The sequence below is a fragment of the Bufo gargarizans genome, chromosome 1 (assembly GCF_014858855.1).
Source record: "Bufo gargarizans isolate SCDJY-AF-19 chromosome 1, ASM1485885v1, whole genome shotgun sequence".
Lineage (NCBI taxonomy): Eukaryota > Metazoa > Chordata > Amphibia > Anura > Bufonidae > Bufo > Bufo gargarizans.
Window position 1 is genome coordinate 228,508,386 of NC_058080.1, and position 26,195 is coordinate 228,534,580.

The following is a 26,195-nucleotide window of genomic DNA, read 5'->3' on the forward strand; positions in this document are numbered from 1 at the left end:
AAGATTCCAAAGAGAACCACACCTCCCCACAGGCTGTGTGGGGTATTACAGCTTACCCCTATTCACTTTAATGGAGCTGAGCAGCAATACCATGCACAACCCATGGACGTGTGGGGCTAAAGTAGTCCTGTTTTGTGAATCCTGGACGACCTCTAAAGGGAACTTGTCACCTGGATTTTGGGTATAGAGCTGAGGACATGGGCTGATAGTTCGCCGCTAGCGCATCTGCAATATCCAGTCCCTGTAGCTCTCTGTGCTTTTATTGTGTTAAAAAAAAACGGTTTTACATGTATGTAAATGAGGCTACTAACGTTTCCGGAGCCCAACACAGCGGGGAGGTGCTGGGCTCCTTCACAGTGGGCGTGGTTGGGCTCCGGAAACGTTAGTAGCCTCATTTACATACATATAAAATAGTTTTTTTGACACAAAAGCACAGAGGGCTATGGGGACTGGATATTGTGGATGTGGAACACCAAAAAAGGAGATAGGGCCAGCACAAATAGAAATGAATACAACCTTTATTATAGTCTCAACATGAGACCAGATATAATAAAATACAAGTAAAAGACAATACTGTGGTGGGTAGCTAGTAGGGCAGCTTATATAGCCGAATAATTTAAGATAAGAGACAGCTGGGGAGACATGTGTGGCCACACAAGGAAGGGAGGCGAGTGCGCTCCAGCATGGAACGCATCGCCTCACTTCCGGTAATCGGGTGGAACGCAAATGCTTCGTGGAACGCAAGGAGTCACTTCCGGTATATCGGAGCGAGGAGGAGAGGCTATACCATCTCCGGACCTAAAGACATGTACATATAATGATTAAAAGAGGTATGGTAAGGTAGGGGACAGCCACAAAGTGGTGACAGTGATATGCAAATATGAAAGCCAGAATATAATATTCGGACGGACCGGAGCGCTCCACAGGCATGGAACGCAGAAGGCGATCACATGACCCGTGGAACGCACCGGACATCAGAAAAGTGCAGTGCATAAAATCCAAACATAGGTATATGTAAAAGGCCTTCAAGAACACACACAACTGATGGTACAAATAGTGTATAGAGGACATTGTATGGAGGCAAATAGGAGATAATAATGGTGAAAGGACAGTAAATACAAAAGGTGTATGCCATACGTATAAACATCGACAATAATAGGGATAAAGTAATAAAGAACCTGTGCGAGGTGAACACAGGGGTGTGGCCACACGTCTCCCCAGCTGTCCCTTATCTTATTAACTTTTTCGGCTATATAAGCTGCCCTACTAGCCACACACACCTTCCCCCCCCCCCCTGAAGCTTACGCAAAACGTGCATTGGGGTTATCCGGTTCACCACTCAGGTATTCAATGTCATAGCTTTATTGTGGATGTCTCATTAATCTGATTCCTGCACTTTGCATTTTATACATTTCTGTACTGTCTTTGGATCTCCATCCGGCTTCATTACCTGTGACTCTGCCTGCTATTCTGGATATCCGGTCTCTTATTTATATACCATGTTATATGTATATGATTCTATTAGCCTGGATATCTAGATTGATATTTATATGTATATGTCTATATACTAGTGGTGCCGCTTTTCTTCCCGTGTGTTCCATACCCACCACAGTATTGTCTTTTACTTGTATTTTATTAATATCTGGTCTCGTGTTGAGACTGTAATAAAGGTTGTATTAATTTCTATTTGTGCTGGCCCTATCTCCTTTTTTGGTGTTCTACTTTACGTGCAGGCTCGGCACGGGCACTCACTTCTGTGAGTCATTTATTGGTGTATATTGTGGATGTGCTAGCGGCCATCTAGCAGCCCATGTCCTCAGCTCTATACCCAAAATCCAGATGACAGGTTCCCTTTTAAGGGTTGTCAGGAATAATTTCTTAACTGAAAGCCCTAGCCTGCTTCACCAACTGAAAGACTCACAATTACCTGTTCTCTGGCTCCCATTCCTCCATCTTCTAGTCCCCAGATTGTTCTCTTAAGGCCAGGTATCGACAAGACTTCGTGAGCCACTGCAGCCAATTAGTGGCTTCATGGGTGATAACACGCTACTGCTGAAGTCAGTTATTGGCTGTAGCAGTGCAGGTGATCATGTCCATACCAGGCCAGAAAAACTACTTAATGTGTATTGGGGCCTCCAGACTCTTCCCCCCTATGGTAGATGTCAGTGGGAATAAAGATCAGGCAGTTGAATTTCAACCGCATGATCCTTTTGTTCTCCGCAAGAAAAGCCACTTTCAGTTGAATCTTGCATCAGCTTCTTCCTCTTTCTCCTACTGAGAACACATTCTCAGCCAAACCAAGCAGGCGAGTGTATAAGGCAGATCAGGAGTGATAGCTGTTAGCTGTCAGATGAAAGAGCATTCAACCATCTTATATGTATGGCCACCCTCAGACTGGAGCTACGTGGAGTCTTTTGGTCACCTGGGAGTCTCAATAACATTGCAGCATTACTGCAACACAAACGGCTAGGATTTTTGAGCTGACAGAGGATTGCAAGTTTTTCCAAGATTTTACTCACTTAGAACCAAAATCCATGTAGAACGCTTGCTCTTTTCCCCCCGACCCAATGCCTGCATATGCATGTTGCATGGAAGTCTCAATGGACACAAGACTATTAAATACAAAGGATATATAGCTGTGGTCTAAGAAATACTTAAATGAGTTGTCTCAAGACACATCCTCCATCCACAGGATAGGGAATACGTATCTGATCAGTGGGTGCCCAACTGCTGGAGCCATGACTGTTGATGAGAACAGGGGCCCCCGAGTTCCCTGAATGAGTGGACTGGCAATCAAACAACTTAATGCAGCCCCAGTCCTTCTCTGAACTTCCAGAGATTGGAAAAATGCATTTCGGCAGATTAACGCATTTATGAAACTGATAAGGATACATCTTCTGCAGTCTTTTAGTCAGCCATACAGGACATATTGGGTGCAGATTCTGCATCAAAATCGTCAAAGTACAGTGCAATGCAAGTAAATGGGGTTTAGAATGTATAACAGACCAGAGCTGGTACTTATATAAAATAAGAATAATAAAATGGGTAGAAAAACATTCAGGTCCTGCAAAGGACACTTAAATCTGTCAACAGGAGCTTACTGCCGGAATATGTTCCTGAGACCAAATTGTTAAGTCCACCCATTAAAAACCCAATACAAAACTGTCTGTTACAGCAAGAAAATGAAGCTAGTGCATGCAATAATTGTTGAGGTTGTAAAGTACCCCTGTTTGGTGCCTGAAAGGGGGCACGTTAGCAGATTCTGCCCTCTTAAAGAACTGGCATGACTAGGACCAGTCAGTCGGCAGTGGAGCTGCTAAACAAATATACTCATGTTCATAGCATCACAGTGTACCTTCACAAGCATAGGACCGATGCACTGTATCACAAACTCATGATCCCCTAAAATGAATATGGAACTAAAATACTTAAGGTTGTGGTGGCAGAGCCCGTTACTCTAAGAAAGTGAACTGGTTAAGTTCCATCTAAAGCAACTAAGTAAAAAGCTCCCCTCAATATATCTCAGCTTAAGCTAATGCAGTAGGGTGTGGAAGGACCAAGTCCTCTACAGAGCATCAAAAGACACGTAATGAGGTGGCTACTAAAAAAAATAACCCAAAAAAATAACCACATACATCACCTTAAAAACTGCATTAGAAATCGGATCAATACTACCAGAGTAGACAAGAGAAAGAACAGTAAAAATAGAATCCACTATTAACAGTCTATTTTTTTATATGCCACCATGCTGTTAACTTTATGGATTGTAGTGGTGAAGGAGCGAAGCCGAACTTCTTCAGAGTTGGAAACAAACTGAGGTCCAGATTCTTCCCACTTCTCGGGCACTTCCGAGTCTTTATCTGTATAGATCAGCAAGTCAAAAGCACCTGGATCAAGAAAAGTGAACAAGATTCATTAAGTATCATGGAAAAAAATATCACAGAAATGTATAGTGCGGTGCGGAAGCACTACGGAGTGCTTTTGTGGCGTTTGTCCGTGCCTCCGCACCGCAAAATAGTAGTGCACGCACTACTTTTTGCGGTGCGGACCGCAGACTCCATTCAAGTAAATGGGTCTGCAATCTGCATGCGGCTGCCCCGCGGTCGGTGCCCATGCATTGCGGACTGCAATTTGCGGTCTGCAGCACGGGCACGGAGCCCTTACATTGTACCATTGTCCAGTGACTGTACAGGCAAGGAAAAGAACTAAGGCTACTTTCCCATCTGCGTTTTGGCATTCCTGCAGAGAATCTCAAAACTGGGCCAAAACGGTTCAGTTTTGTCCCCATGCATTCTGAATAGAAAGAGGATGCATTAGGATGCCTTTTGTTCAGTCAGTATTCCATTTTGTGACCAGACATAACTGCTGAAGCAGCTGTTGTGTCCAGTCATTGAAAAAAATTAGTCACTAAAAACAATCTAAGTCAATAGCGTCGGACCAGTTTTTTTGGAATGCTAAACGGATCCGTCACCCTTTGCTTTCAATGTATTTGGTGACAGATCCGGTTGTCACACAACCGCATCCCAACAGAACGGATGCAACCATTTTGGTCCTCTGCCAGATCTCAAAACTTGAAACCAAAACGCATATGTGAAGGTAGCCCAAGTCAGTAAGACGTCCTCTTATGGCAGCCTGTGGTGTTTAATCACACTTTACTAACAAGGCAGAATACTATGATATTCATTCTAACTGCAAGTTTTTTTTTTTTTTTTAGACACATTTGGCTCTTATTGAATAAATAGGTACTTTTTTCAATCATATTTAGCCCAAAAATAAATCCTCTAACTTCTCCATGAGTAGTGATATTAGATGTGTACATTATGTAATGCATGTCATCACTATAGTGGCAAAAACAAAACCACAACTTGAACTTTACATGGATCTCCCACCCTTAGCTTTATGCCTCTTGCAAACAACTGTTGGGGTCTGCTGTTACATGCATTGTGGATTGCAATTTGCGCTCCCCAATGCACAGGCACCATCCGCGCGGCTGCCGAAACGAATCCAGACCATTCATCCGTCCGCACCGCAAAAAATAATAGAACAAGTTTTTTTTTTGGAGGTGCGGATGCACAAAGAAACTCCACGGAAGCACTCCGTAGCGCTTGCTTTCGGTGGTGCTCCGGCTCCCCCGTGTGGCGATCGGAGGAGCAGCAGAGTGTATGCAGCAGCCCATCTATGAATGACATGAGGCTGCTGCATAGTACTTCCTATGGAGCCCTTTCCTGTAAAAGGGTTACATAGGAAAGTAGTGAAATCATAATCGATTCCAATGCTAGTGCATTGGAATCTATGATAATAGCAATCAGATGATTGCATGTATAAAAAGTGTAAAAAAAAGCCGATTTGCAGTTTTTGGTTGCTTCATTTTCTACAAAAATTAAGTGACCAAAAAGTCACCCCCCCCATACAGCTCCGTACACGCAAGCACAAAAAAGTTATAGGGGGCGGGGGTGTCAAAAAAAAAAACAGATTTTTTTCCCCCACTCAATTTTCTTATCACTATCAAAACACAAAAACTATACATATAAAAAAGGTATCACTGGATTCGTACTGACCTGTAAAATAAAAGTAACCGGTCAGTTTTATCGTACATCGAACGCCATAAAAAAAAAAAAAAAAAAAACACCTTCCGGGGCTGAAAAGGTTAAGGGTCAATTCACACGTCCATGTGTTTTACGGATCCGCAAAACACAGACATCGGCGTTGTGCGCTCCACATTTTGCAGAAGTCACATCGCCGACACTTAATAGAAAATGCCTATTCTTGTCCGCACATGTTCTATTTTTTTGGGATCGGCATTGCGGACCCGGTTCCACAATTCTGTTCCGCAAAATGCGGGATCGGAATTGCGGACCCTAATAGTTGCACCGTTGAGAGGGGTTTTCTGTGACAGAACTGATTATTTCTGTTCATTGCCACTGTACAGGATTGGGATGTCATTGTGACTAGCTCAGCAACCCATTTATTTTTGTGGTGAACAGGTTATACATTGCAGGTGTTTTATCGACCCTTTCTCCCAAAAGGAGGAGACCTGAGATGCCTTATACACTACTTACACGCAGTCTCCAGCAGTGGAAGAAACGTTACTGTGGCTGTGATTTGTCTGATGACTGATCGGATTTCTTCCTGAATAACTTTCGGAGACTTGTCTCTAACAATGCTGAAAGAAATATAATGTACAGTGAGGAACAGTAGTATTTGAGCACCCTGCGATTCTGCAAGTTCTCCCACTTCATGGAGTGGTTTGAAATTCACATTGTAGGTGCATTCCCACCCAGAATAAAAAAATAAATTCAGGAAATCAATTGTATGATTTTTAAAGAATTTATTTGTCTTGCACTGCTGAACATAAGTATTTGAACACCTAAGAAAATCTGTGTTAATATTTGGTACAGAAGCCTTTATTTGCAATTAGAGGTCAAATGTTTCCTGTAGTTCTTGACCAGGTTTGCACACCCTGCAACAGGGATTTTGGCCCACTCCTCCACACAGATCTCCTCTAGATCTGTCAGGTTTCGGGGCTGTCGCTGAGCAACACCGAGTTTCAGCTTCCTCCATGTTCTATTGGATTTAGGTCTGGAGACTGGCTAGGCCACTCCAGAACCTTGATATGCTTCTTACGGAGCCACTCCTTGGTTATCCTGGCTGTGTGCTTCAGGTCGTTTTCATGTTGGAAGACCCAGCCAGGACCCATCTTCAATGCTCTGAGTGAGGGAAGGAGGTTGTTGCTCAAAGTCTCACAATAAATGGCCCCATTCGTCCTCTCCTTAATACAGTGCAGTCGCCCTGTCCCCTTTGCAGAAAAGCACCCCCAAAGCATGATGTTACCACCCCCATGCTCCACATTAGGGATGGTGTTCTTGGGATGCAACGCATCCTTTTTCCTCCAAACACGACAAGTGAAGGTTAGACCAAAAAGTTCTACTTTGGTCTCATCTGACCACGTGACCATCTGGATGATCAGAGGAGCCATGGGAGAAAGTCATTGGCAAACTTCAGACCGGCCTGGACATGTAATGACTTGAGTAGGGGAACCTTCCTTGCAATGCACGATTTGAAACCATGACGGTGTAGTGTTCTACCGCCAGTGACTTTTGAAACTGTGGTCCCAGCTCTCTTGGTGTCATTGACCAGCTCCTCCCTTGTAGTTCTGGGCTGATTCCTCACCTTTCTTATCATCAGTGATACCCCACGAGGCAAGATCTTGCATGGAGCCCCAGTCCGAGGGTGACTGACAGTTGTCTTTAGCCTCTTCCATTTTCTAACAATTGCTCCAACAGTTGATCTATTTTCACCAAGCTGCTTGGCAATTGCCCCGTAGCCCTTTCCAACCTTGTAGAGGTCCACAATTTGTCTCTGGTGTCTTGACAACTCTTTGGTCTTGCCCATGGTAGTAGTTGGTGTCTGAGTGGGGTGGACAGGGGTCTTTAAAGCGCTCAAACAGGTGCTACTAAGTTACATTAATGAGTGGAGTAGAGGTGGACTTTTTAAAGGCACAGTAACAGGTCTTTGAGAGCCAGGATTCTTGCTGTTTCTCAGGTGTTCAAATACTTATGTTCAGGTGCAAGACAAATAAATTCTTTAAAAATCATACAATGTGATTTCCTGAATTCTTTTTTTAAATTCTGTCTCTCAGAGTATGAATGTACCTACAATATGAATTTCAGACAGCTCAATGATTTCTAAGTGGGAGAACTTGCAAAATCACAGGGTGTTCAAATACTTCTGTTCCTCACTGTATATTTAAAGTGAGAACAACCAGATAAAAGTAATGATCAATGCATTCCTTCCAGTTATATTCCAGCCAATGGCATTTAGTACCTATCCACCGGATACAGCTGTGCCGTTTCAGTCAGTGCCACAGACTTTGAATGGAGTGTATGGGATATGCTTGACCGCCTTTCCATTCAAATTCCTCCTAGCTACTGCCTTGGTCCCATATACTGGACAGCCACCCACCTAGCAGTTATCACCTATCCAGTTGATGAGTGATGAAGGCTTCTAGCTGGAGTACATTCTTGTAAAGTAACCTGTTTCTGCTCTATCACCAAGCAGTCCAGTTTTAACCACCTGTTAAGATACTGCTGAAATGGCCGAGATCAGAGAATACTCCAAATCCAACCTTTTAATGCCCTTTAGTGGTCAAGGTTGCTATTAATCAGGACATAAGTGGTTGACAGGAGTAGGTTTCCTCTGTCATCCCATTGGCTTGATCACTGGGTGCAGAAGAGTTGCTAAGGCTGCAGAGGTGGCTCACAAAGCACCTCAGGTCCACACTGTATTCGTAACTACTAGAACTAAAGGAGCAACAAGCTTGCACCGCCTAAGCAAGGAAGATCCATCACTCCAGACAACCAATGTGTTAGTGTTATTCAGTGGGGGTAAAGCTTTCCTGAAAAAACCAACAATAATCTCTGCAATAGCCTATAAAATGACGGCTTACACAGCATGAAAGTTAATCACCTCCCTCCATATTTGGCATACTGACTTGGCTTTTTTAAGTTAAAAAGTCTCTCGGAGCTGCCCATCCCACCTGAAATCTAGAATTAGCTGATTTTTTCAGTCTCCATAGCAAGGTTGGACTAAGTGCCGGCCTTACCAAAACTGCTGAGCGGGCCAGCGTTCCTGTGTTTCCATAACTACCATTGCAATGAATGAGAACTACAGAAACATTGCAGAACAAGCAGAAACGGCAAGAAGGGGCAACCCTTTTAAACCTTCTCTGCTTATAAACAAGAAATTTTCCGTTCCAGTATGTGAGCTTCTATGCCCAGGATTTTCATGACATCTCAGTTACCTGTCATCTTTCACAGTTTTATCACATTCTATATCAAACTGCCAGCGCTCAAGAACTTCATTGCCGTCGATGCTTGAAATCACCACCACTAGTTTCTGGACCTGACATTTGTACAGCCAATCTGAAATGACAGAAATAAAAGCAGAACTAGATTAGAACAGAACAAACATACCAAGCATGGACTCAACATATATTACCATTAATACATGAGGATGTGTGCCCCCTGAAACCTTGATGGCACAGGACAGCCTGCTAGGCATTACAAATCTACAAGGCACCGCTACAGCCCCACAGCCTTTTGTACCAGCTGGCGAATAAATGTGGAGGAATTACTGTGTCAAAAAATTGCCTTTTACATCGGAATCTAGTTCTAGATTTCAAGGTTTCAGAATAAACTGCATTTCCAGTTACAACACTTTTCAGTGACAAAAAAAAAAAAAAAAAAAAGACCCCAGCCAGGGAACCAATACGGTACACTCTTTCCCTAACTAAACTAGGATATAACTTCAAGAATAAGCCCCATTAAAGAAAAAAACCGGTTGGGAAAATTTTGGGGTGCTGTCATGGGTTTCAAGAAAAACAATTACCGGTAAGCAATTTGTTTCCCCCTCATCCATGACAGCACCCATGTGGACTACAGCTTGCAGTACCTTCCTCCCAAAGGCAGCATCAGAGTCCAGATGCAACCTGTAGTGTTTTAAGAAAGTATGGGGGCAAAGGCCATGTGGCCTCTCTGGAAATCTGAGATAGGGAAGCCTCCGCCCAAGTAGTAGCTACTGCCCTAGTTGAGTGGGCCCCAAACCCCTCTGGAATGGGCAGACCTCTCGCCGAATAAGCACAAGATATGGCAAACTTAACCCATTTTGCAATCGAGGCTATGGAAGTTCTTTCCCTCACCAGATCCCTGAAACTGGATCAGGAGATTTTCATCTATTCTCCAATCCTTAGTGCAGTGGTGCCCAACCTACAGCACGCGGGCCATAACCGGCCTGCAAAGCTGTGTGATCCAGCCCGCGCAGTGACGGGAGACTGAGCTTGTGCCCAGCTAGAGAAGCTGAAAAAGGTACACTCTGGGGCGGCTGCAGTGGCGCAGTACAGAAAGCCTGGAGGCAAGTCAGGGAACGAATGCGAGTAGTAAATCATTTCTGTGACTGTAGGGTGTTGTGTGTGTGGACTCTGCAGAGTGCGTTGTGTGTGTCGACTAAGCGCATCTCTCACAGCTGTCGTTCACATGGGTAGTTGCTTGCAGTGCAGGGCTCCTACTGTGCGGAGGGCTGTACCTTGTGACTGGACTGTACCGGAGGAAGGAAGGGCTGACTCTTAATGGCGGGCAGTGTGGTTTCAGGAGGGATGCCCCCCCCTGTAAGTGTGGCTGGTTCCTTAGTGAGGACAGTTGGGATATCCTGAAGGGCCAGTGGAGTCCATGTGGCAGGGGTTCGGCAGTACATGCTTTGAGGGGTAAGAAAGTAACCCTTCTTGGTTGGAATTAGTGTCTGGTAGCGGTGGTCTGTGCTGTGGCTGGCAGGAGAGAGAGTGCCCCCTTCACAGTAAGGCTACTTTCACACGAGCGTTCTGCTGTCCGCTCGTGAGCTCCGTTTGAAGGAGCTCACGAGCGGAGCAGAACGCTTCCGTCCAGCCCTGATGCAGTCTGAATGGATGCGGATCCGCTCAGACTGCATCAGTCTGGCGGCGTTCAGCCTCCGCTCCGCTCGCCTCCGCACGGCCAGGCGGACACCTGAACGCTGCTTGCAGCGTTCGGGTGTCCGCCTGGCCGTGCGGAGGCGTGCGGATCCGTCCAGACTTACAATGTAAGTCAATGGGGACGGATCCGTTTGAAGATGCCACAATATGGCTCAATCTTCAAGCGGATCCGTCCCCCATTGACTTTACATTGAAAGTCTGGACGGATCCGTCTGAGGCTATTTTCACACTTAGCTTTTATATGCCAATATAATGCAGACGGATCCGTTCTGAACGGAGCCTCCGTCTGCATTATTATGATCGGATCCGTTCAGAACGGATCCGATCGAACGCTCGTGTGAAAGTAGCCTAATAAAGCTCACATGTGCCCCCTTCACAGTAAAAATGCCCAGATATTTGCCCCTTCACAATAGTAATGCTTGCACGTGCCCCCTCACAGTGTTTGCATTTCTTTCTGGCAAAGCTACCTGGTCCCGGCCCGCAAAATTTATACCATGTCTAGTGCGTCCCTCAGACGAGAAATGGTTGGGCACCACTGCCTTAGTGGATTCCAGGTAAGTGATTAAACATCTTCTAATGTCTAGACAATAAAAATTTAGTGCTCTACAATTAATGGGATTAACACAAAAAGGTAGAATTATGTCCTGGTTTCTATGGAAGTTCAAAATCACCTTAGGCAAGAAAAAAGGTAAAGGCCTTAAAATGACTATCTTCCAATATATTTGTATAAGGAGGGAAGGCTGAAAGGGCCTGGATCTCAAAACTCACCTAGCAGATGTAATAGCTAACAAAAAGTCATTTTTAAAGTGAGCATCTTGATTGGTATCTCCTTAATAGGTTCAAATGGGGAATGAGTCAAGGCAAATAATACTACATTTAAATCTTATGGGGAAACAGAGGTCTTCAAGAGGGCCATAATCTGGAGGCTGCTGATCGAAAACTTTATCCAAGAATGCTCGGCTAGTTGAAAATCGTAGAAAAAGACTCAGTGCCGCTACTTGTCTTTTAGGGTTGTACTTTAGATTCTTGTCCAGGCCTGCTTGCAAAAGGGGTCAGGAGACCTTCCCAAAAATTTAGAGACTGTATCACGATTCTTAACATACCGTATTTTTCGCTTTTTTAAGACTCCCTTTTCCCCCTCAAGAATGGGGGGGGGGGGGGGGGAATGGCTGTGCATCTTATAAAGCAGATACTTCGGTGGCCGCTAGGCCTGCACAATATATCGCCAAAGCAATCGCAATTAATCGCCATATCGCAATTGCCCGACCCAAAAATACTGCAATTATATTACCATATTTTTCGCTTTATAAGACAAACTTGTGGGGGGAAAATGGCAGTGCGCCTTATAAAGCGATGGTTGACTTTTTACGTGGTTGACACGGATGTATCGTCGGCCGCTATGCTGCACAGCACGGCCGGCGATACATCAGTTACAGTATGGGGAGGGAGGAGGGGCTGGAGGCAAGTCGTTATTTTAATGAACAAATGTTTTTATTTATTCTATTTTATTTATCTGTTCCGTGCAGTGCTATTAAGAAAATGGCAAGTTTAGCATTTTGTACTTTTGCAGTAATGCAAATATGTTATTTAGGCTACTTTCACACTTGCGGCAGTGTGATCCGGCGGGCAGTTCCGTCGTCGGAACTGCCCGCCGGATCCGCCGCTGACTGAAAGCATTTGAGAGACGGATCCGGATCACAAATGCATTGCAAGGACGGATCCGTCTCTCCGCTTGTCATGCGGACCGACGGATCCGCCTTGTACATTTTTCTAATTTTTACCGATCTGCGCATGCCGGAACAACGGATCCGGCATTCTGAATGCCGGATCCGGCGCTAACACATTCCTATGGGAAAAAATGCCGGATCCGGCGTTCAGGCAAGTCTTCCTTTTTTTTTCGCCGGAGAGAAAACCGTAGCATGCTACGGTTTTCTCTTTTGCCTGATCAGTCAAAACGACTGAACTGAAGACATCCTGATGCAAACTGAACGGATTACTCTCCATTCAGAATGCATGGGGATATGCCTGATCAGTTCTTTTCTGGTATAGAGCCCCTGTGACGGAACTCTATGCCGGAAAAGAAAAAACCGCAATTAGACTTACCGGTAATTCAGTTTCCTTGAATCCACCATGACGGCCCACATTGAGATTGACCCTTGACCTCTGTAGGGGCAGGAACACAGAGAGTTTAAGAACCCCCCACCCCTCCACCTCCTCAGTGCTTTACAATTACCCAAAAAGGTGGAACAAAAGTAAAAGGATATTAATCCATACCCTTAAACTCCTATTTATCCTAAAGTACGTATATATGAAAAGATATATTCGTAAGCATATATCTCCCTTTTTTTTTTTTTTTGGGAAGGGGAATAGTATGGGCCGTCATGGTGGATTCAAGGAAACGGAATTACCGGTAAGTCTAATTGCGGTTTTTCCATTTCATCCACCATGACGGCCCACATTGAGACATAACAGATAACTAAAAGGGTGGGGATAACGCCTGTAAAACCTTCCGGTCGAAAAGAGTTTCATTCGAATCCGGAAGATTAAGACGGTAATGTTTTACGAAGGTATTGGTGCTTGACCAGGTTGCAGCCTTGCAAATCTGGTCCAGCGAGACTCCTCCTTTCTCAGCCCAAGAGGAGGCAGTGGCCCTAGTAGAGTGGGCCTTAACATTATCAGGACTGGGTATATTCTGGAACCTGTAACAATATTCAATGGTGGATCTGATCCATCTGGCTATGGAAGACCTAGCTAGTTTCTTTCCCTTATTTTTCCCCGAAAACTGAACAAGGAGATTGCCATCAACCCTAAAATCCCTGGTAGAATCCAGGTACTGGATCACTGTATCCCTGACATCTAAGAGATGTAAATTAACACTAGACCCTGAAGATTCAGATCTGGGGATGGAAGGTAGAAAGATCTCCTGTTCCCGATGGAAGGGGGAGACTACTTTTGGGAGAAAACCTGGATCGAGAGTTAAACGGATGTGATCTTGGGTGATCTGGAGGTAGGGTTCCCTACAAGAAAGGGCCTGGATCTCTCCAATACGTCTGGCTGAGGTGATAGCAATTAAAAAGGCAGTTTTTAGGGAAAGGTGTTTTAAAGAGATTTCTGATAACGGTACAAAGGGAGGTTTTGTTAGGCCTTCTAGGACTATGTTAAGGTCCCAAGTAGGAGCCCTCGATTTCAGAGAGGGTCTCAATCTTGAAACCGCTCTAAAGAACCTCCTGATCCATCTGTGGCTAGCTAGGCTGCAGTCATAAAAGGAGCTGAGAGCAGAAACCTGGACTTTCAGGGTACTAGGTCTTAGGCCCAATTCCAAGCCGCACTGCAGAAAGTCCAAGATCCTATTGATGGGAGGGGAGGAGGTGTCTGGGCGCTCCACTCCTAACCAGGAACAGTATCTCTTCCAGATCTTTAGGTAGATGGCAGACGTCACATTTTTCCTACTGGCCCTTAGGGTAGATATCACTTTTTCTGAAAGACCCCTGTTTCTTAATGTCTCGCTCTCAGGATCCAGACTGACAGTTTGAATATCCCGGGGTCTGGATGAAGTAGAGGGCCCTGGACTAGAACATCTTTCTGGAAAGGGATTTCCCATGGATCCTCCAGCGATAGCTGTTTTAGAGTGGAGAACCAACTCCTCTTTGGCCACAAAGGGGCTATTAAGATCAGAGTAGTTGGTTCCCCTAGGAGTTTCTGGATGACCCTGGGAAGAAGAGGTATTGGGGGGAAGGCGTAGGCCAGGTTCCAATTCCAGTGTATCGATAGGGCATCGATTGCCATGGGTCTGTCCTCCCGGTTTAGGGAGCAGAAGCATTCCACCTGCGCATTTTTTCTGGAGGCGAACAAGTCTACCTCCGGACGGCCCCATCTTTCCGAGATCTTCCGGAAGATGTCCCTGTTCAGAGACCATTCTCCTGGATCTATCGTCCTCCTGCTCAGGAAATCTGCTATCGTATTTTCGCAGCCCTTTAGGTGGATGGCGGAGAGAGATAAGACGTTCTCTTCTGCCCAGGAGAAGATTCTTCTTGCTAACGCACCCAGAGGCCGTGACCTTGTCCCTCCTTGATGTCGCAGATAGGCCACCGTTGTGGTGTTGTCGGACATTACTCTTAGGTGTTGCCCTTTTAAAAAACTCTCTCCCCTTAATAACGCCTCCAGGACTGCATACAGCTCTCTGTAGTTTGAGGATTTGACTCGTATCTCGGCTGGCCAGGAGCCCTGTAGAAGATGATCTCCAATCTTTGCACCCCAGCCTCCGAGGCTTGCGTCCGTGATAACCTGAACGGCCGGATGGTTCTGCCACTGTAGGCCTCCAAGCAGTCTTCCTCTTTCTTTCCACCAGTCTAGGTCTGTTTTTACGGCCTGTGGGATCCGGAAAGTCTTGTCCAGACTTACCTGCTTCCCGTCCCAGATGCCTAGGATCCAACTCTGGATCACCCTTGTGTGGCCTTGGCACCAGGCAACCGAAGGGATGCAGGCTGTTAGGCTTCCCAGGAGACTCATGGCCTTCCGGATGGAGCAACTGCGAGACCTCTGGAATGCTCGGATCTTTTCCACTAGAGTCGTGGCCTTGTCCTGAGGGAGGAAGGTTCTTAACAGGGATGAGTCCAGTTCCACACCCAGGAACCTTATTCTCCTGGATGGGATTAGGGTGGATTTCTTTAGATTTATGATCCAGCCGAGATTGTTTAAGAATTCCGAGAATCTTTGCGTTGCTCAGAGGTTCTCGGACTCTGTCTTGCCCAGAATCAGGAAGTCGTCGAGATATGGGATAATTGTAACTCCCTCTTGACGAAGATAGGCCACCATCTCTACTACTACTTTTGTGAAGACCCTGGGGGCCGAGGAGATACCGAAGGGAAGGGCCACATATTGAAAGTGATGGATTGATCCGTCTTGACCCTTTATAGCAAATCTTAGATACCTCTGAGAGAGATGATGAATGGGGACGTGGTAGTAGGCGTCCTTTAAATCGATCGATGACATGAACGCCCCCTTCTGGATCAGGGGAATTATGGATGGGATTGTTTCCATCCTGAACCTCCTGTATAGAATGGACTTGTTTAGGGGTTTTAAGTTTATAATGGTGCGAAAGGATTGGTCTGGCTTTTTTATTAAAAAAAGGCTGGAATAAAACCCTCTCCTTTCCTCTGGGATAGGGACCCTTTGAATCACCCCTAGGTCCAAGAGGTCTTGGACGCCCTGCCAAATCTTTGGAAGTTCTGACCTGCGCTGGGGTGAGATGCAGAATCTTCTTGGGGGGACTGATGCGAATTCTATCTTGTAGCCCTGAGAGATTACATTTAGAACCCAGGGATTTCTGCTGTTTGTTTGGTCTATTTTGGGGGTTGAGGATGAAGCCTCTTCCTCTCCCTCCTTTGGGATAGCTCCATCGGCCAGTTTTCCCTTTCCCCCTGTAGGATCTCTGCTGAGGCTGGAATTGACGAAAGGGCTTCTTTTTAGAGTCTTTCTCCTCTGGGAACCCCTTTTTCTTGTCTGCTGCCCCCTCTAGGATCTTATCCAGAGTGGGACCGAAGACAAATTCCCCTGAGAAGGGGATGGAGCAGAGTTTAGCCTTGGAAGCCTTGTCCCCGGACCAGGCCTTCATCCATAACGCCCGCCGGGCTGCATTAGAAAGAGCCGCATCCTTGGCTGAGAAGCGGATCGACTCTGCAGAAGCATCGGCCAGAAATGCTGTGGCGGAGCGTAGAAGAGGGAGCGAGTCTCTGATCTCTTCTCTTGGGGTTTTATTTTTCAGGTGTACATCCAACTCCCCTAGCCATATATACATTGCTCTAGCAACAGAAGTAGCAGCGATATTAGTCTTGACCCCAAACATGGCTGATTCCCAGGATTTTTTTAGGAGCCCGTCCGCCTTTCTATCCATAGGATCGCTCAACTGTGAGGAGTCTTCAAAGGGTAGAGCGGTCTTCTTTACTACCTTAGCCACTTGTAGATCTACTTTAGGGGTCTGATTGTAAAGTTTGCATTCAGTCGAATCAAAGCAGAGCCTGTTTCTGAACTCCTTAGGAACGCCTAACCTTTTCTCCGGGTCTGACCATTCTTCCATTATCATCTCCTTTATATTTTCATTAATGGGAAAAACTATAGAGGATTTAGATCTAAGGCCCCCAAACATTTCGTCTTGTACCGTACGAGGTTTAGGGGTATCCTCGATACCCATTGTGGATCTAACTGCTCTCAGCAGCTCCTCCATTTCATCAGCGGAGAATAAATATTTTTTATCCTCGTCCGGAATTTCCCCGTCAGACAAGGGTTCCTCATTAGGAAATTGTCTGGATGAGGTGGAAGCCACTTCAACATCCTCGCCCTCAGAGGAGGAGATAGCGGACAACTTGCGTTTCTTGGAGGGGATAGGAGTACTAGCGGGGGCTGTCAGGGTGGCTAAAGAGGACTTGATTTCGTCCGCAATAAAAGATTTCATTTCAGACAGAATATCTGGTTGTTCTTCTTTCCAAATTTCCGATGTGCAAGATTTGCACAACCTTTTTTTGTAGTTCTCAGGGAGACGCTTAGAGCAAGCGCAGCATTTTAGGAGTTTGGACTTTGGCTTTGACTCCTTGCTGCCCTGGAGTGAGGAAGCAACCAGATATGCCAATTAGAATTTCAATGACAAAAGACTGAAATATATACCCCCCAGAAGGGGACTCACGGTACTGGCAGTAGTGGGATCAGGGCCTTCCTGGCGGGGAGCAGGTGTCTCAGACATCGCGGTGCAGCAGGCAAGAGCTGGAGGGAACCGCGGTCTACTTCCCTTTTCAAATTTCCCGGCGTCTGACGTCATCAAGCTGCGCCTCTAGTGACGGCAAGAGCCGGCGCCACACGAGCCTATGAGAGGATGCGTGCGGCGTCCGGCCTGCCTCCTGAGCGCTCCATGCGCCGCACCTGCTCCCCCAGCCGGTCACAAGCGCACAGCATGCGGAGGAAGAACGCCGCACACCGCGCGCCCGCGAATCCGGCACCCCCGACTGCTTCCCTAAGGAGGGAAGGAAGTACGAGAGGTATGGGGGAGGACCACAGGCCTCAGCATAGGCCGAGACGAGGGTCCTCGATGCTCCAAGCTGGCCAGCCTTAGCCCATGCCGCGGGAGGCCAGCTGGAGAACCTGCAAAGTAAAAACTAACGATGTAATCCTCCTTGAGGAGGATCCTCTCCACGTGTTGGCCCCTGTAGGGGCAGGAAAGCACTGAGGAGGTGGAGGGGTGGGGGGTTCTTAAACTCTCTATGTGTTCCTGCCCCTACAGAGGTCAAGGGTCAATCTCAATGTGGGCCGTCATGGTGGATGAAATGGAAAACTCAAGTGTGAAAGTACCCTTAATTTAGTAAAAGATGTTTTATTTTGAAAAACACTGCATTTCAGTTCTTGAGTTAAGCATAACTACATTTCTGCATTATCAGGAATTTGTGTGTGCTTTTGCCTTGAAAATCCAAGCAAATAGACCTCTAGCACAATTGCCTTAAAATATTGCATCGCATACCGTTATTGCAATTTTTAGGGCCCTAATCGCAATCGCACAAAATTCCCATATCGTGCAGCCCTACTGGCCGCTAGTATCAGTGTGGAGGAAACAGGCGGGGACACTCATGGTGGGGCCCGGTGCAGTGACCCTAATACACCAGGTCCCGCAACTGTTAAGTACATTCAATCCGATCCATATCTTAATGTATACCGCACTGTTCTGTACTTACTGTAGTACCGTATGTATAGCATTAAAGAGGACCTTTCACTAGTTTAAAAACTAAAAACTATCAGTGGTCAGAGCGGCGTCCAGGGGTCCCCCTGCACTTACTAGTATGTTTGGGCGGCGCTCCGTTCGCCCGATGTCTGCAGCTCCCTCTGTTGTACTAGGCGGAGTTTTTGTATTAGGGTTGTTCCTTGCTGCAGCGCTGGCCAATCTCAGCGCACAGCTCAAAGCCTTGGAGTCCCAGGCTATGAGCTGTGCGCTTCGATTGGCCAGCGCTGCAGCAAGGGACAACCCCAATACAAACAGAGGGAGCTACAGACACCGGAGCCTATACCGGGCGAACGGAGCGGCGCCCAGACATACTAGTAAGTGCAGGGGGACCCCTGGACGCCGCTCTGCCCACCGATATAGTTAGTTTTTAAACTAGTGAAAGGTCCTCTTTAAAGACAGAGCAGACCGGCAGCTCCCTCGGTTATGCACCGCCTTCCTGTTCATGCATAAAGTGAGATAAGCAGGCAGGCTGCGCATGACCGAGGGAGCTGCCGGTCTGCGCCGTCTTAATGCTATACATACGGTACTACAGTAAGTACAGAACATTATAGTATACATTAAGATATGGATCGGATTGAATGTACTTAACAGTTGCGGGGCCGGGTGTATTAGAGTAGAGTCACTGCACTGGGCCCCGCCATAAGTGTCCCCGCCTCCTCCCTCCACACTGATGCATGATCTGTAGATGACACTTATGGGGATCTGTGGATCCTCAGACCCCCCCCCCCCCCATAACAGTGCGTCACCCACAGCTCCTCCGACCCCCATAGCAGTGCGTCACCCACAGCTCCTCCGACCCCCATAGCAGTGCGTCACCCACAGCTCCTCCGACCCCCATAGCAGTGCGTCACCCACAGCTCCTCCGACCCCCATAGCAGTGCGTCACCCACAGCTCCTCCGACCCCCATAGCAGTGCGTCACCCACAGCTCCTCCGACCCCCATAGCAGTGCGTCACCCACAGCTCCTCCGACCCCCATAGCAGTGCGTCACCCACAGCTCCTCCGACCCCCATAGCAGTGCGTCACCCACAGCTCCTCCGACCCCCATAGCAGTGCGTCACCCACAGCTCCTCCGACCCCCATAGCAGTGCGTCACCCACAGCTCCTCCGACCCCCATAGCAGTGCGTCACCCACAGCTCCTCCGACCCCCATAGCAGTGCGTCACCCACAGCTCCTCCGACCCCCATAACAGTGCGTCACCCACAGCTCCTCCGACCCCCATAACAGTGCGTCACCCACAGCTCCTCCGACCCCCATAACAGTGCGTCACCCACAGCTCCTCCGACCCCCATAACAGTGCGTCACCCACAGCTCCTCCGACCCCCATAACAGTGCGTCACCCACAGCTCCTCCGACCCCCATAACAGTGCGTCACCCACAGCTCCTCCGACCCCCATAACAGTGCGTCACCCACAGCTCCTCCGACCCCCATAACAGTGCGTCACCCACAGCTCCTCCGACCCCCATAACAGTGCGTCACCCACAGCTCCTCCGACCCCCATAACAGTGCGTCACCCACAGCTCCTCCGACCCCCATAACAGTGCGTCACCCACAGCTCCTCCGACCCCCATAACAGTGCGTCACCCACAGCTCCTCCGACCCCATAACAGTGCGTCACCCACAGCTCCTCCGACCCCCATAACAGTGCGTCATCCACAGCTCCTCCGACCCCCATAACAGTGCGTCATCCCCAGCTCCTCCTACCCCCATAACAGTGCGTCATCCACAGCTCCTCCGACCCCCATAAAAGTGCGTCATCCAAAGCTCCTCCGACCCCCATAACAGTGCGTCATCCACAGCTCCTCCGACCCCCATAACAGTGCGTCATCCACAGCTCCTCCGACCCCCATAACAGTGCGTCATCCACAGATCCTCCCCCCCATAACAGTGCGTCATCCACAGATCCCCCCCCCATAACAGTGCGTCATCCACAGATCCCCCCCCCATAACAGTGCGTCATCCACAGACCACCATTAGTTCAAAACCTACCAAAAGCACACTTTTTGGTTCAAAATATTTTTTTCTTATTTTCCTCCTCAAAAACCTAGGAGCGTCCTATAAAGCGAAAAATACGGTACTTTTTAGCTGTGACCTCTTTCTTACTGGCCAGTAAAACTACCTCATTTGACAAGGCCCTCCTAGCCCATACTATACTTTTAATTTTCTAGTTGTAAAAGATCTGGTCTAGGGTGAAAAACTGGCCCCTGATACAGAAGGTTGTCCCACACTGGAAGCATCCATGGGGGTTCCATCACTAGGTTTTGTAACATTGAGAACAAAGCTCTTTTGGGCCATCTTGAAGCTATTAAAATCAAAGAAGCCCTCTCCTGGATAACTTTCTTCAGGACTAATGGAATGAGTAAATACGGAGGGAAGGCATATTCAAACTCCTGATCCCATGACTGGGTTAATGTGTCTATCCCTGTCGGGAAGTTCATTCTGTTGAGCGAAAAAAAAAAAAAAATTATTCTGCCGACCTCTTTGTTTTCCCTTGTTGCAAAAAGATCTTTAGTTGGTAGACCCCACTTCCGTACTATGAGCTGGAAAATAGAGTTGTGAAGGCACCATTCTCCCTGCTTTAAAACTTTTTTTTTTAAAGCATAAAAAAGTCCAGGGCATCGTCCTTCCCTCTGAGGTCAACTGATCTGAGAATGAACTGGTTCATCTCTGCAATTTTAAAAATCACCAGGGATAACGTCAACAGATCTCTTATTCTTGTGCACCCCCCCCCCCCCCCGGTGGTTTGTATAAGACACTGCTGTTGTATTGTCTGAATATATTATATTACAGTTCTGCCAATGTCTATAGGATTTTTAATATAGCCTCTTTTATTGCACTTCGTGCCTTGTAGTTTGAGGAATGGTTTCTGGACTGAATGTTCCATCTTCCCTGCCAGAAGTGTCCCCCTAAATGGGCTTCCCCACCCCCAAGGCTTGCGTCTGTGGTCTGGCGATTGCCATCGTATGCAGAGACACCCAAGGGCATCCCCTGGATAGATTCGTTGGGATTGTCCACCATAGTAATGACAACCTTGCTACTGAACTCAGATAAAAGTTGTAGTCCAAGGATAGAGGAGAACCATCCACGTTCTTTAGAATGTCCTCCTGCAATGGTCTTGAATGAAACTGAGCATAGGTTACCACCGGGATGGTGGATGTCATTAAACCTAGTACTGACATAGCCTGTCTCAGGGAACACCCATAACTGAGAAAGATCCTGTATTTTCTGTCTGATGCTTTTTCAAGAATGTCATCCAAGGAAGACTCAAATATCCTCTGACCCTCACATGGTAGGGAACAAAGCCTCACTTTGGAACCTTGGTCACCCTTCCAAGATTTAAGCCAGATGGCCCATCTAACAGCGTTAGATAAAGCAGCCGATCGAGCAGAAAAATCTAACGGCATCAGAAGAAGCGTCCGCCAAACAAACCGGCCGAGTCTATAAATGTTGTAAGGGAGGCCAGAAGTTCCTCTAGGGGTTTTATCTTTAATATGTGACTGCAGTTGTCCTAACCATAGCTTTAAAAGACCTAGATACCCAGAAAGCAGCAATACTTGGCCTAAAACTAGTAGAGTTTAAAACTAGCAGATTCCTAGGCTTTTTTAAGGTAGGCGTCTGCTTTCTTATCTAAGGGACCACTAAGAACCCCTAAGTCAAAGGGAAGTGCCGATCTTTTCGCAATTTTTGCCACTGGGGCATCTACATTAGGTGCTTTATCCGAGACTGAAGACACTTGTTCATCAAAAGGATTTTCTTTTAATTGTATTAGTAATTTACGATCTGGATTCCTCCATTCTTTTTTAATTAGGGCCTCCATATTTGTATGAACAGGAAAAACTATGCTTTTTAGGTGCCAATCCTTCAAAAACCTGGTCAGCAATGGATGTCTGGTGCTTAACATCTTCCAATTGCATTGTCGCTCTCACTGCTTTTAATGATGGCTCTGTATCTTCAGTGGGAAAAAGTGCTCTGTCTGGTTCATCTTCAGAAGAATTGCTCCCACATCAAAATTCCATTTATCTTCATCTGAATCAGAATCCGGGTTCTGTCTAGTGCCACATGCGGATTGAGGAAAGAGCCGTTTTAGGGGTTTAAGGGAAGCTCTAACCTCTGATTTCACCAGCACCTTAATACTTTTTGACAGATTGAGACTCTTCCAATACTAACATTTCAATGCAGGATTGACAAAGCGGTTTCAGATGAGAAGCAGGCAGCATACTTTTACAAATAGAACACTCTGTTTATTCTTTACAGTACTTATTTTTTTTAAGGAATTTTAGGCACCTATAATAAGTAGCCAAAAAGAATGCAATCAGCAATGCAGGAGAAATAGAGGAATTATCTCACCTTCTTTGTAGCTGTCCCCCACTACTCAGGCCAAAGTACCAGGCTTGATGGTCTAGAGGGCTCAATAGGGTCAGCGTGGATCGCATCTCCTATTTTTTTTTGAGAAACGAAATTGCGGACAAGGTAGTGCGGATCCAGACAGCACATAGTGTGGCCCCATAGAAATGAATGGGTCAGCAATATGCAGAACAGAATTGCAGATGTGTGAATGGACCCCAAAACAGAGAAAGTTTAGTTGGGCATACGTTGTTCCTTAAAACTTCAAGCTGACTCATACTGTCACCAGGTGTAGAGTATACTTTACCCTATGTCTCAAGGCAGGTACACATATATGTCTTGTACTCCTTGAATTAAATACCATTTCTATTAATATTGTCTACATTGTGTAAGGAGGAATGTGGCTCCCAATACAGCTTTGTGCTAAACTGTAGATCGTGAATAGGCACTGTAGGCTACGCCACTCACCAATTGGTATTAGAGTGCATAGACTGAACTACCAATCATCTCCCCTAGGCTTTCTGTGGCCCTGAGTTCTTCACCTTAGGACCCCTATAGCTTTAACTTAACTCCAGTCTCCTACCTAGTTACTTTAATGTGTCAGGGCACCAGTAGGAGGCAAGCGGTGGCAGGCCACTGCACAGAGGCAAGCACAAAAACACAACAAACTACGCACAGAAGCTATGAGGCGGCACTCCAGGCAGAGGCCATAAGGCGGCACGTCAGGCTAGTATAAAGTTCTCCTAGATAAGGAAACCAGTCAGTCAGACATAATTAAAGGGAACCTGTCGCCAGTTTTATGGTGTCCTAAATCAAGGGCAACATAAATAAGTGACTGATTCTCTTAGCAAAATGCTGGGTCACTTTCTTTAATTGACCCAGTCAATCTGCCAACATCTTGTATTGAAAAGCTCCAGCTCATAATGATGATGAGTCCTGAATATTCATGGAGCTCCTGACTCTTCCCGTCTACCTGCTGCAGACAGTTATTTTCTATATGAATCAGCAGCAGGTGGGCGGGGGAGTAATTAGTTAGATTATAATCGAATATCCACATGACAGATTCCCTTTAAGCCAGGTTGCTAAACCTGAAAGATTTAAGTCTTTGACCTTGTCCATTGAATGCAGCCCGAAGTTTTAAATCCAGATACCTGGACCTCCATGATTTACAACTGACCACCTCAGCCAACATCATATAAATGGACTTGCCCCATTTGGTCCACCCCAGCCGCCGCACTGCTCCTCCTCCTCTTCCTGGAGGACTCATTCCAAGGAAGAGTCGACCCCCATGCGAGGCCTCCGAATACCAAGGCCTCCAGCATGCGATGACGCGCGTCTAGAGGAGCATAGGAACTGCAGCCAAGCCCAGAGCTTCCACAGGAGAAGCGGCATCGGCTTCCCCCGATACTGCGGCGATGCTTGCTGTACCAGCTCTTTCACAGAAGGGGCTCCAGCCCTCTAAGGTACCGGGGAAGAGCTAGGGAACCCCTTACCAGAGAGGTACTAGCCTGGGCTACCAGAGGCTGATAGTCATAACCCCCCTCGAGCCAGCCTCAGCCCCTCCTAATCTTACTTCAATCTTGGCTTATCTTAGCAGGTACTCTCTCTGCTTCCTATCCCCGTAGGGACAGGAAGAACACTGGTGGGTGGAGGTGGGAGGGACCTTAAAACCTCTCTGCTTCCTGTCCCAAGAAGGTCAAAGTGTAACATCCTCCATGTTGTGTTGTCATGAGGGAAGAACTGGAAAAACACATTTAAGGCTACTTTCTCACTAGCGTTCTTGCAAGAGCCGTTACTGATAATCAACCATCTGCATCAGTTATGAACGGATCCAGTTGTATTATCTTTTACATACCCAAGACGGATCAGTCAAACTCCATTGAAAGTCAATGGAGGAAAGATCAGTTTTCTGTTGTGTCAGAGAAAACAGATCTGTCCCTATTGACTTGCATTGTGGGTCATGCCGGATCTGTTTTGCCCCGCATCCCATGACGGAAAGAAAACCGCAGCATGCCGTGATTTGCTCTCCGGTGTGAGAACGCAACCAAACGGAACGGAATGCATTTTGGAGCATTCCGTTCAGTTATGTTTTGTTCACATTGACAATGGGGACAAAACAGAAGCGTTTTTTTCCAGTATTGAGACCCTATGACAGATCTCAATACCGGAAAATATTAACGCTAGTGTGAAAGTAGCCCAATACGTGGGCCTTTGCTGTGGATGCTCAAGTGGGCCTTACCACGATGCAATCTGGGAGCAGGCTGACAGTGAAGGAAATCTTTTTAGAAACCTCTTGTAAAGAACAAATCAAAGATGATCAAACACAGACACCCCCAGGGGGAGGTTCCTGCCATACACCAGTACCTTTCAGCTGCTCCACCACTGTGTTCAAGTAGTTCTTAAGATCTGGGTCTGTAGAGACAAGCAGTGTGAGGCCATACTTCTGTGCGCGGGTGAAAGACTCTGACGGATAAATCCCCCGCTGATATAAAATACTATTGATGCCAAAATCTGAGGAGAAACATGGGTTAGTTTACACTGTTACAATGAGCATGAAACATGGGTTAGTGTCATAAATTACACCAGAGGATGCACTTAAAGGGGTTTTCCAGGATTTTTGAACTGATGACAGCTGTTTAAGAAGACACCAGCACCACGGCCATCTCTCTGCCCACCAAGCACAGCGCCGTACATAGTATAGTGGCTGTGCTCGTTATCACACTTCTATGGGCCAAGCTGCACCTAGTCCATGTGACAGATGAACGTGACATCTAGGTATGAGCCTTGCAACCGAACCAGAGTTTGGAACCAAGGTTTTTTACAGTAATAATTCCCAACTTCAGCTCATCAGAGCCAATACATTCTAATACTGTACAGCAGCGGGAACTTCATACAGTTCTGCAACAACATTTTTTGCAAATTGACTTCGAAAGTATCATCCGAAGTCAATTCGCTCAGCCGTGGTCATATGGAGCAGGCATACAGCTGACCGGCAGGGGGCCCGGCTGCCACACCACCTGGAGGATAGGTCACCAGTTCAAAAATATCAGAAGGATACACCATGTGTCAAATAGGTGCAAGTATCACCCATGCCCATCTCCGGAACTGGGCCACCAAAGAGGGGGAGCGCACACCCATAGCAGTGGGTGGAGAGCAGACGCACCACCTCTGCCATCGCCAGTATGGGACTGCTGAGTCAGAACTCCCACAGAAATGCATGGAGGGTGGCTGAATTTGAGCAGCAAGCTCTCCTTCACTTGGCGGATCCCAGGGGTGGTACCTGTGGCACAGTCTAGTAATAGGAGACATCTTGAGATGTGAAATCCTGAGTTTCCAAGTAGTGAAAGGCTTTGGCGAGCCTGAGCTTACACCTGGCTTCTTCTATGCAGAGCCGGAGGTTCCGCAGGTGTACACAGTGCCTGAGCAGAACCGCGCGCACATACAGCAGCGTACTCACAGAAGAACTCGGACACGGTCTCGGCGCTGCCCTTCAGTGTGATACCTTCTTTGGTCAACTGAGCCGCCATTCCTGGGCCTCCCGTCCAGTGCTCCTGGGCTGTATTCAAGAAAGCGCGCCTTTCCGCCA

The 26,195-nt window shown here is 46.9% G+C and overlaps 1 protein-coding gene across 1 annotated transcript; it reads right to left on the bottom strand.

Annotated features, from left to right (window-relative positions):
* Positions 1-435: 435 nt before the first annotated feature.
* MAD2L1 (mitotic arrest deficient 2 like 1) lies at positions 436-26,195 on the bottom strand. The gene is made up of 5 exons (XM_044302027.1): positions 26,067-26,195; positions 24,974-25,120; positions 8,801-8,921; positions 6,060-6,163; positions 436-3,887 (listed from the first exon to the last, which is right to left on the bottom strand). The coding sequence occupies exons 1-5, from the start codon at positions 26,134-26,136 to the stop codon at positions 3,718-3,720; spliced, it is 612 nt and encodes a 203-aa protein (XP_044157962.1). The 5' UTR covers positions 26,137-26,195; the 3' UTR covers positions 436-3,717.